The sequence below is a fragment of the Vicugna pacos genome, chromosome 23 (assembly GCF_048564905.1).
Source record: "Vicugna pacos chromosome 23, VicPac4, whole genome shotgun sequence".
NCBI lineage: Eukaryota > Metazoa > Chordata > Mammalia > Artiodactyla > Camelidae > Vicugna > Vicugna pacos.
In genome coordinates, this window is record NC_133009.1 from 35,428,049 (window position 1) to 35,439,666 (window position 11,618).

The window sequence follows — 11,618 nt, forward strand, 5'->3', positions numbered from 1 at the left end:
CTGACTCTGAGAGACAGGCAGGCAGCTTTTCTGGGGCTTAGATCAGACAGTCCGATAATGTGTACACCTGTCCAGTTTGTCAGAAAAAGGGCCCAATGCTGTTTAATGAATACGATTAAACAAGACTTCTATTTCATCTCTGCAAAATTCAGCTCCCATCCTTTGAATTAATGTCATGAACTATTAATAGGTCCTCATTCTCAATTTTAAAAACAATGCAATCAATCAGAACTTCTAGATTTATTTCCTTTGAGAATTCAGTTTGGCAAAATAACACAGAAAACAAACACACAGGTGATTTATGGTGAATTCCCTTTTCTACTCACAGCTGCTCTTTCCCTAGCTTTACTGAGGGTCCCTCTTCAGCCTTCCAGGTTTTAAACTCTTCTCAGATCACTAAGCTGTCTCCAGAGCCTGAGAGCTAATTTTTTATTCTAACACAAAGGAAACAGATTTGCAAAATAGGATTCCAATGTATTCATTCACTGTGAGATTTACAAAGGACCAACGGAGCCGTTTAATCTGCACCTCCTGAGCATCCAGGTATGGTTATGGGGTTGTATGGTAAATGCAGGTGTCAGAAAAGGGGTGCTGATGGTCTCTTCTTCCTCTCCAGCACCACTCAAGTCTACCCTTGTCCTCAGGGATCAGTTCCTGCGCTGGGCTCCTCCAAAACTGAAGAACACTTACCACCGACTACTCTTCAAGCCTGAAACGCAGGCTGAGAGTAGGAGGCAGGAGTGGTGTTAATTTAATTCTAACGCCTGCAATTACCTCCTGGGCTTGAGCTAATTTTCTCGAATACTATTTTGTGGGGGTAGCAGGATAACGTTCATCTTTCAGACCGGAGATATGATTTTAGTTTGGACTTCGCAAATACTTAGCCCTCGCTTTTGGTCCTCACTTAACTCTGGGCCAAAGAACCAAGCCACAAAGGAAGGCTCGGCTCCCAGCCTCATTTCCTGGCAAACACCACCTGTAAATACTCAGCCTTTCTGGGTATGTCCAAGCTGGTGGTAAACACACCTGGGGTATTCTGATCACTTTCTGGAATCTTAATAGTTGTGGCGATTATGCTGAAAGATACCAAGTCCAGCTTGACAAGAGAAAAGATGTCCACGTGTCATCTCAGAAGACCAATGGAATACTTGGAACGTAGGTCCCGTGAGTGGGAATGGCACGTTGTTCCCCGTCCCGCATCCTGAGGGAGCCTCCCCAGCTGCACTTTATCTCTAAGGCAGGGCCGGGTCCGCGCGCCCTTCGCCGACCGCCCCGTAGGGCTGGCCAGGCCTGAGCCCGGGGTTCGGGGTCCGGAGAGTCGAGGTCCGGATGGAGAGGCGGGGGCTCGAGTCCAGGTCCAGAGGGCGGGGCTGGGATCAGGGGTCCAGGACCGGGGGGCGGGGCGGGGTCAGGGAAGGCGGGGTCCAGAGGCGCCGGCTTTGGTCCGGGTCAAGGGTCCAGGATAGGAGGTCGGGGTCAGGGCTCAGATCCAGTGAGCCCGGGCTGGGGTCGGGATCCAGGACCCGAGGGCGGGGTCTGGGTCGGGCCGTGGAGTCGAGGTCCGGGGTCGGGTCTCGGAGTCCGGGTCCAGAGGGCCGGGACGGGGTGGGGATCAATGGCCCGGCGGCGAGGTTCAGGGGCGGGCTCCAGGGTCCGGGGCTGGGGCCTGGGACCAGGACCTGGCGGGCGTAGTCGGCACCGCCCCGCGGCCCCGGCGCCGCGCCCCGCCTCCCACAGGCGGCGGCCATGGCGGTCAGGCGGGTCCCGGCGTCAGCGGGCGCCGCGCTCCGGAGGCAGCCGCCCGCCGCCCCGCCAGCAAAACCTCCCCGGGTCGGAGCAGAGTTCCGACAGCACCTCAGCTTCACCCTCTGCTCCTCTTCCGAGGGGGACCGAGGCGGCTCCGGGCCGGACTCGCAGGGAGGCCAGAAAGCGACGGCGGGGATTCTGGCGAGCGAAGAGTTAACAGCGGCGGAGCGGCGGATCGCGGAGCTTCACGCGGCCGCCTGCGCGGTGAGGCCCCGCCCCTTCCTCCCTGGCCGCCCCGCCCCTCCCAGGCCTCCCCCCTCGGACGGCTGCCGGGGGAGCCGTGCGCCTGCGCGGTGAGGCCCCTCCTCCCTGCCCCGCCCCAGCGGCCCCGCCCCTCTAGGCAGTACCGCCCCTCCTGGAAGCCCCGCCCCTCCTGGAAGCCCCGCCTAGACAGCAGCCCCTGGGTCAGGGACCCTGAGCGTACCGCCGGGGAAAGAGGTTGCTGGAGGCCCGAGCTGGCCTGGCCTGGGCGAAGGCCTCGGACAGCGCGCACGCTTCCCGCTCAGAACTTTTCGCCTGAAAACTGGCCACGGTTTCCTATTCCGCGCAAAGAGTTAACTTGTATCCGTCCTGAGTATGAATTCGACTCTTATGAATGCGACTGTTTCTGGGCGGGGGTGTGTGTGTGTGGCACTGGGGGAGGAGGCAGAGGAGCCGAGAAGTCACAGGAAAAATATGTCGTGTGTTTATCTGCAGGATCAGTTAAACACTGCCATCCAATGATTTCAATAATGAAAAAAGTTCTTATTTTTAATTTATTTTAATTTTTGCTACCATCCTTTTGTCCTTTCCACGCTCACGGAGCACAGTTACAAAGGACACTGTAATCAGGCCTTTCCATTCTTCCCAGAGAATTCTTGAACTATGTTTTCTTCTGTTTTGAGGATTTGACAATTGCTTGTTAGTACTAGTATCAAAACTTACCATCTTCCTTCACGCTTTCTAACACCTCAGACTAATAAGTTTAAAGGTAGCGTGTTTATATTTTTATCCTTTTGAGAGAGCAAGTGAGTTCTATAATAAAGACACAAAAGAGATATGAAAGTAGCCTGTTGAATACACTGCGTGTGGTCAGTGCTTGTTAGGGCTAGTATTATATGGTCCAACTTGAGCCAAAGGAGCAGAGAAGAAAACCTTGGAGGTTACCTAAAGTTGACTTTTTTTTTTCTTTTTTTTTTACTGACAGTAATCCCTGAGATCCACTGTTGGGCTCATTCAAGTGTTGAATATTCTGCACAAAGACTCTAGAAAATGACTGACAGCTTTTGATTGTTCTTGTTTATACTTTTTTATTTCTTTAATTTTTATACTCTTAAAAATAACATGTATAATTTGTTTCCATTCTTCACCATATAAATGTGGTAAATAGAGCAGGAAGTTTTATTCCCTGGAGCACACACCAGTGGCCTGGAAAGAGGTTCAATCAGCCTGGGAAAGGAAAGAAACTTTTTCTCACTCGGGGAATCCACACTTGATCAGTGTCAGTATTGCAGTTTAAATGACCATCCAGGAGACCATAAATAAACCCAGTAACAAGGTTGTTTTTATTTGTCCACAAATCAGGGCCCCCTCCCAGTGGTCCTTCCTCCACATTTCCAGGCAGCTCTCTTACCTGTCTCCCTGGGCTGACACGCATCCCTGAACGTCTGTTCTGCAGTCAAACTGTTGGCATTCTTGCCACATCTTTGCCGCCATTACCTAAGGCTCATTTACTAAGGATGAATTAAGTTTGTGTGGGCCACCAGTGAGCTCAAAGTTTCTCCATCAACATGGAAAGCAGGAGAGAGGCCCAGGCTCAGAAGCAATTGGTTAGACTCCCGGATTCCAGGTAATTGCTCTCCGAAGACCCCCAGCCTGACACGTGGAAAGAAGCTGGCTAACAGAGTTCCTAGTATTCTTTTGTTTTTCTTCCAAGTCTTCCAAGGCGGGCTTGGTAAATAAAGAAGTGAGGTCTTGACAATCAGTCATTCTAAAGTAGTGTTTAGTGCTCCTGGTTTCAAGTAATCTGCCTCTGTGGTCACAAAGGCCCCTTAGACTGGCCTTGGGGCTTGATTGCTGTGTGTCTGCTGCCCTGGGCTCGCTCTGCTGGAGGGTCTCAGAGGAGACCTAGACTTGAACTCCAGTTGTCCTTTTGCTCCATGCTTTATTCACGAAGCGTAGTTGATTAAAACCCGAACTAGGGCAAAATATCCAGACATTAAGGAAGACACCCTGAAGATGTAGTTTGTCACATGCAAAAATATATGTTAGAAGACATATAAGTGTCACATGTGCTTTAATGAAGAGGCTGTATGCAGGAATCGTGCAGAGTGACTGCGTGGTAGAAGGGTTATTTGAAAAGCCCAGGAGAAAGTTTCTCTTCAGAATCTCAAGGCTAAACTAAATAACATCACCCACGTGGCCCAGATCCACAGAAGAGCCTGTGTTATTTACTTTATCTTGGGACACCTTTTAAAAACCATGTCTGAGTGTAGGTAGAGCCTGCTTCTTTGGCATCTGAAGTGTTGCAGGGAAAGTTGCTTTTGATCAAACTTGTGAAAGCAGTGAGTGTTAACATGTTAAAACAATACTTTTATTTTGCTTAAAGACGGCACTAACAACACTCCAAAAAAAAGAAAATAGTGTTAAAATGTGCAGTGGAGTAACACATCATGAAGGTAAGGAAAAGTGTTCCATAAAACTGAGGGTAATACTCTTTTGTGAGGACGGTTGGTTTTGATTAGCACCTTTTCTGTAAGTTTAAATCATTATCCACATATTTTAAGTAGTGAAATTGCAACTGCAACTTCTGAGTGAAAGTTCATTTTCAGCCTCTTAAGCTCTTCAAGTCATCTAAATCACCTGTTATTAAACTTGTTCCCTAGAAACTGAATGAAAAATACCGGAGCCACGGCTCTATAGTTATTGGGTATAGAGGCTTTCTTGTTTTTCCATCAACTTCTCATTTTTCTCAAACTGTATATTTTCTCCTTCTGTCACATAAAGTTGGGTTGTGTCTAGTGTTGGAATGCATTCCGTCTTTAATTGCAAGTGCCACTAAAATTGCTGGGGAAGAAGTTTAATATTGTTTAAAGAAAATGTGGCGGCGTTTTATGAGTAGAGGTTCTGGTGACGAGATATGATGAGTACTGAGATGAATGAATGGTTTGATTTCCTGACTCTGCAGGCCGGCCAGCTGAACTACGAGGACCCGGCTACCGGCTACCTGGTGCTCACACAGCTGGCGCACTTGCAGAGAGGCGAATGCTGCGGCTCCGCCTGCAGACACGTGGGTACCAATCCTGCAGGACTATGGCCGTTTTAGGTGCTTCTGTGACTTCGTAAATACTTAATAGTTGAAAAACCAATCAAATATTTACCAGGCTGAATAGACCAGGAGTGCACTTTTCACAAGCTACTCTAGCCCAGGACATTGAAGTCCTTAGGATCAACACAGGACTTTTTTAAGTTAATGAAATTTTGTAACATTTCACTGTGAGCATCAGTTGCTTGAAAGGCTGTGATGGGAAATTTATGGCAGGTCTTTATTACAAGGCAACTTTTCACAAGGTTGCAAATAAGTTGTGTTCACTGGGCAAGTACAAAGAGGGCAGGAAAAGAAATTCAGAATATTGCAAACTATTCCAGGAAGCATTTATTTTTCATTTTTTAGCTGAATAAATAGAAACTTGCCCAACATTGAGAAGTGGGTTTTCTTTAAATGATAATGATTTCCTTCCTTCCTTTCCTCTCCTCCTCTTTCTCCTCCTTCTTTATTATTATTATTGTTGTTGTTATTCCTCCTCCTCCCCCTCCCCTTCCACTTCTCCTTTTCTCCCCCCCCGCCCCACCCCATTTCATCTTTCTGTGGTTGTTTCTACTCTGCCTTTAAAATAACCATGAAACTCGCTGCCTTAAACTCAAGTGTCGTACATTTCCCACAATGTACATTTCAGTGACCATCTACCTCTGAGCTCGCTGATTAAGATGAACTAACTTTGTGATCCTTCCCTATTTTGAGCAAAAATTAAACGGGAACGGGTTCTTCACTGTAACTTTTTAAAAGCATACTAGTAAGTTAAATTGTGATATAGTTAAGCTTAGAAACAGATAACCTCTGATTGTAGACCACTTTGTATGTTTTGGGGCAAGAAGGTATTATTTCCTTAAACTTACCCACTTTATAATCAAGGAGTAGACACTAAATGCTGGTAATTAACAGTAACCAGTATTGAAAAATTAAGCCTTCACTTTTGTGCCTGTGCCATTGGCTGTTTCTAATCAAATGTGTAAGAGCTTCACCTGAATTGAGGACTGGAGGATTTTTGAAGGGTGAGTTTTTGACAGTAAAATTCTTAACGTTGGAAGGATGCATCTAGGAAGTGATTCTTGGACCCTAATTAGGATCATTTGCCAGAGGGTGCCATCATTCTCCTCTTAGCCTGCAGGAGATGGATCAAATACTCTATACAGCATTATTAGCAGTCTCTTTCTTTTTCACCGTGAGAAGTGTACTTTTTCAAGATGGTTGTGAAATAATTCAACAATAATGTATTTTATTTCTTTTGCAGTGTCCATATGGTCAAATCAACGTTAAAGACCCATCTAAAAAGAAGCAATTCAATTCATATTTTTATGTTTGACAACAGTCTCATCTCTGTTCTCCATTTAATTGAGCCTTATTAAAAAAATTAATAAAAGCCTAATCCAGTATTGCTTTCTGTGCTGTTAGCACTTGATAACTAGCATAATCAGAAGTCCATATACGAAAAGAACATCAATAAAATGAAAAAGCTAGCAAATGTTTGTGTGTTTCTGAAGTGGCACATTGATAGTTATTTTCCTTTCTTTTTGCTTCATTATCAGACATATGTTGAAGACAGAAAATAATGACTGTTCCACTAAATAAATGGTAGAAGTCGGGTCACATTAGTAGCTCTCGATTTTTTTTTTTTTATAGCCTCAGTTCTCCTACTGTTTTCTCCTCAGTGTTAGCAACCCAAGGGAGGTTGCTGGCAAATAGAACAGTTTGAATACGTTCTTCATTTTATTTATATCTGGAGCTATAAGAAGGTGGATATAAGGCTATACCACGCAGCATGTGAGGACCCAAGAAGTGCCAGTCTGCGTCCAGAAATGCTCTCATCTTCCATCTGTTCTCCTAATAAAAACTTTAAATCATTCTGACTTGAGGGTCAGGCCACTTAAGATGCCTCGATTAAACCATTCTCTCTTCTCTCCCCCACATTTTACTCCTCCGGCTCTGACGTCACTTTGCAGGCAAATCTGTCTTGATACATCTTATTAGCTTTACCCCCATTGCATTCACTGCTGCGAGGCCCCTAGGCTTCAGTCTCCAACCCGGTTTCTGGGACTCATGTCGACACCTCCTCCTCTGCTGCCTCTGAGGACGGCAACCCCCAGGACACCTTTTCTATGCTGATCAGTGAAATGGAAGTCTGGCTTTACCCAGAGCGAACCCTCAGCTTTCTCTCCTGACAGAATCTGAATGGTTCTCCAACTTCTCAGGGGTCTGCCTTAGCCTCTGCTTGTGGTCCCCAGTAAAGGTTTTCTTTAAAGATTTCTAACAATTGGAAGAGACATAAAGGGTCTGGTGCCTGCTCCCTTGTTCAATTCAAAACAGAAGCCCTTCTAAACTGTAGAAGAAGTGAAAAGGGGCCCAGTAAGTGATACCCCCTGTGGCTTCCGTTGTTCATTTTATGTCAAAAAATTAAATTGTTTCCCAAAATTGTCAGCCGTTTTGGTACCCCAGTCTTTCTGATGCTCTAACTGGGTACCCTAAAGCAACACCCTCCCTGGACTCTGTGAAGTGTCAGCAGCCTCCTTGGACGTGAAGAGCCGTCCCCGTGGTCTGGTGTCACCCTCTCCAGCAACAGAGAAAAGAAGGAGAAAAGGATTAGGGGCCTGGCATTGTGACAGAGGAGGCAGTCAGTGTTTCCAGAAAGGCTTATGGACTCCTAGAAGCCAATTTCCTTTCCACTCTTAGGTCAAGGAGCAGCTGGCTAGCTCCATCCTTCCCAATAGATTTGAAGATTACCCAAGCCATTTTCTGGGTAGGGGCTCGCCGGCTGGCTGGGACTTGCTCCAGCAGTCCCAGGAGGAAAAAGAGAAGGAAATGTAGTCTCAAAGGCCATCCTTCTGGAGAAACAAGAGAAAAAGGGAGGGAAGATCACCCCCTTGTAAGACAGTGTATTTTGAGTAAGCCCCTGGGCAGATGGAAAGACGGTGAGGAGTGCTACCCTCGTGGAGGCAGCTCTTTCCCAGTCCCAGGACACTTCCTGCAGTGGGGAACTGGCTGAAGAAGAGAGGACTGACTCCAGGTCCATCAGGGAGGATCTTTATATAGGACTTTCCTGGCTCTTCCTGGAGGAACTTCTAGCCTTCCTGACATCAACAGCTCCGGAGCTGTTGCTGGGGGTGGAGGGGTGACGCTTTTACTTGCTCCTGCTTCTGGAGCCAGAGAGCCAAGGTCTGAGGTTCTGGGGAGATGCTGCGGAACCATAGGTCAAGGGTGGCGGCTGTGGGTCCTCCCACATTAAACGCAATATGGCCACATAGATGGGCCTCCCTTCAAGAGCTTCGAGCTGTACTGCATTCGGACATTGTAAAGCAAAAAGTCAGGGTTCTTGTGGGGTCTGTGTGTCCACACGCATGTGGACGCCGAGAAATAGAGACTTCGCAGATTAAGCCGACTCTGGTGCTACTTCACCTTCAAGATTCCTGGAGATTCCTGCCGCGGCAAGGCAGGCAAGGCAGGCACCGTAAACCAAGGGAGATTGACTTCCAGACTGTTTCTAATGCGGAAAGACCCAAGGGAAGCTGGGGGTCTTGTGCGGGGTTTAGCGGGGTGGAGGCTGGCGATGGGTTCCTGCCGGGCGGTCCTTCCCTTGGCCGGGAAGGGCCCTGCCTGCGGGGCGTCCTCGCAGCAGGTGGATGACTTGCACACTCCTCTCTCTTCAAAAGCCACACCGGCCCCATAATTTTGCTGAGCAAGGAAGGGAAGGGCTTGCACTCGGGGCTCCCACACCAGTGTGTTTAGTTGAGGGGGTGCTCGAGAAGAGGAGATGCGATGCGGGTCTTTGTCCCCCCATCCCCACCGCGTCTCTCCTCCGCCAGCGCGCGGTGTCCTAAGGCTATCGCCAAGTCTGTCCCGGGCGTCCGGTTCCTCAGCCAGACTCCAGCGGGGTCTCCAGACAAGGCTGGGCAAGGAGGCTCAGGACCCCGGGGAACAGCCATTGGCATGTCGCCTTCCCGTGAGCACTCTCAGGCCTCCCCGAAGGAGCCCCCCTCCACTGCCTGCCAACACCTGCCTCTTCATCTTTGCCTCCTAGCAAAGGCTTGAATTGTGGACGGGTTGTCTGCCCACGATGGAGGGTTAAAACTCGGTGCTGTTTTTTTTCCACTACCCTGCAACAATTAAAAGGTACTTCTGGGTGCCCCAACTATCCCCTCCCCTCTGGCAAAAGAAAGTCAGTGTGTGTGTGTGTGTGTGTGTGTGTGTGTGTGTGTGTGTGTCTGTGTGTTGGGCTGGGGGTGGGGGCGGGGTCGGCACCCTCTGGAAAGCCCGATTGCTGAGAAAATGTCGTGGAAGACCTTGCCACTATCTCTTGCTGGGGGTGGGCGGTCCCTGGGACGCGCAGCCCACCCAGGCCCGCGGGATGTCCCGCGGGGCGCCCGAGCCTCGCGCAGTCTGATCCTCGCCCCTACAAACGGTTTCCAGGTTGGGCTATTAACACGAAACCTCCAGACTCACGCCCCACCCCCTTCCTGAGACTGTGGGTGTAAAAGCTTATCAACCTGGAATCATGGGCTCTGGGGTATTGGCAGATTCCTGGCGACAGCATCTTCCCACCCAAAATTTGTATTCTGAAGTGTGAGCTTCGTTGTGCGCTTCAGTGAGCTCCAGGCTGTGTGTGTGTGTGTGTGTGTGTGTGTGTGTGTGTGTGTGTGTAGAATGCATGTTTTTGTCAAATGCCTAAAATGGTTCGTGACCTCAAAGAGGATAAAACCCACTGCTTTGGACAGGGATGAGGGGGAGCACCTGAACGTTTTCGGGGCGGTGTCACAGTCCTTCCATTCGATGGCCTCGGCAGCGAGCAGAGGAGCTGAATCCGGGAGGCGGGTCCCCTCCCTGGCTGCGAAAACGAACCGCGGTTCGAAGGGTTCTCGAGGAGTGAAAAAACTGAAGAGGACGGGATGGGAAGGGAAGAGTCGGGGGTGAGGGGAAACTTAGAAGGTAAACCAGTAGGACTGGTTGGCTGGTGGGACTGGCTAGTGAAACCAAGGGTTTGAGTAGAAAGAGGGGCTCTCCCTGGGTTGCTCTGAGCTCCATTCTGGGATTTGGGACGGAAAGAGAAAGGCAGAGGCTCCGGCTGGATCCCTTGCCCGCTTAAACAGTGTGTCAGAGCTTGCAGGGCCGGCGAAGAGGTGGGTCTGCCCCTACGCAGCCCCACGAGCCCCTACCCGGGGACGGGTCCCCGGCGGCTCCCGGGCCCCCTGCGCGCTCGGCCCACGCCCTGTAAAGGAGCTTCTGCTGTGGCCCGGGGAAGGGGCAGGTAGGGAGAGCGGCAGCCCGCACGGACCCGCGCGCTGTAGAGGTCAGTCTCGCTGCTCACACCCCTTCCCCATCCGCGCAGGAGCCTCCGAGGAGCCCCCCGCCCCCACCCCGATTGCGAGGGGCGCACTGGCTGGGGGAGCGGGTAAATAATTGGCCAGGAGCCAGGCTTCCTGGTTCTTCCTCCCCTTCCCCGCGGCTTGACTGCGCCCGGGGCTGCTGGGGCGGCGCAGCCCCTCGGGAAGCTGAGCCCAGGTAACCCGGCGCCCGCCCCGTGCCGGGTGTGGAGTCTGTGTCCCCGCGAACGTTCGTCTCCGAGGGTTTGAGTTGGTTCTCTCCCGGGTGGATGGCCATCCCCACTTCCTAGCCGGAGCCGGGCTGCAAAGATACCTCGGGTCCTAGCGCTGACGCGGCCGAAAACGCCACTCTCGAGCGCAGAACGCACCTCAAAGTGCTGGGTTCCTGGCGCGCAGCCCGGGAACGCCGAGGGGGGAGGGAGGACCGGGAGGGAAAGGCAGGGATGTGGCGGGGGAGCAGTCAATGGCTTAGCCCAGCTCCCCGCAGGAGCTGCCGCCTGTTCACCGTCTATGCAGGCACCAGCTGGCAGCAGCATCTTTGAGGTACGAACACCGGGAAGGCCAAGGCCGGTTGGGGCCCCGGGAGCCCAGGGCACGCCGCGGGACTCCAGCTCTCCCGCTGCGCCCAAGGCTCAAGATGCTCACGGCTTTATGAGGTTCCCTTACGGCCGAGTCCTCCATTAACACCTCCCCTGATTACTGAAAGGCTGGAAGGGCTGAACGCAGCCTCAGAGCTTGTCTGCCGGCACCGGTCCGCGTCTGTGCCCTCTGCCCAACCCTTCCTCCTCCCCCTCCCGATCTGGAAGCATAAACAGAAAATAAAAGACAGGTGGAGGGAGCTGCCGGTCAGAGGTGAGGGATTCGGGTCAATTCCGACAGAGGTGGGGGGTGGGGAGAGAGACAGAGAGAGAGTGAGAGAGAGAGGGAGGGAGAGAGAGAGAGACAGAGAGAGAGGGAGAGAGGGAGGGAGAGAGAGAGAGAGAGACAGAGTGAGAGAGAGCGGGAGGGGGAGAGAGAGAGAGAGAGAGAGAACGGTCCACCGGTTTATTTATTTATTTGGATTAGCAGAGGACTCCTTGGCAAGACCTGGGGACCCGCCCGCACCTCTGGCCGCCGCCTCCCGCCCTCCCTCGCCGGGGACCAGGTTCTTGAGGGGAACTTCCGGCCGGACCTCAAGGTAC

The 11,618-nt window shown here is 51.0% G+C and overlaps 1 protein-coding gene across 1 annotated transcript; it reads left to right on the plus strand.

Annotated features, from left to right (window-relative positions):
• Positions 1–808: 808 nt before the first annotated feature.
• C23H1orf53 (chromosome 23 C1orf53 homolog) lies at positions 809–6,712 on the plus strand. The gene is made up of 3 exons (XM_072948778.1): positions 809–2,010; positions 4,973–5,074; positions 6,357–6,712. The coding sequence occupies exons 1-3, from the start codon at positions 1,747–1,749 to the stop codon at positions 6,426–6,428; spliced, it is 438 nt and encodes a 145-aa protein (XP_072804879.1). The 5' UTR covers positions 809–1,746; the 3' UTR covers positions 6,429–6,712.
• The last annotated feature ends 4,906 nt before the right edge of the window (positions 6,713–11,618 follow it).

What these genes read in the sequence shown, in the direction of transcription:
- C23H1orf53 (XM_072948778.1), top strand. Translation starts at nt 1,747, where the DNA reads ATGGCGGTCAGGCGGGTCCCGGCGTCAGCGGGCGCCGCGCTCCGGAGG. An exon ending in TTCACGCGGCCGCCTGCGCG is followed by an intron (nt 2,011 to 4,972) that starts GTGAGGCCCCGC and finishes CTGACTCTGCAG; the next exon opens with GCCGGCCAGCTGAACTACGA. An exon ending in GCGGCTCCGCCTGCAGACAC is followed by an intron (nt 5,075 to 6,356) that starts GTGGGTACCAAT and finishes TTTCTTTTGCAG; the next exon opens with TGTCCATATGGTCAAATCAA.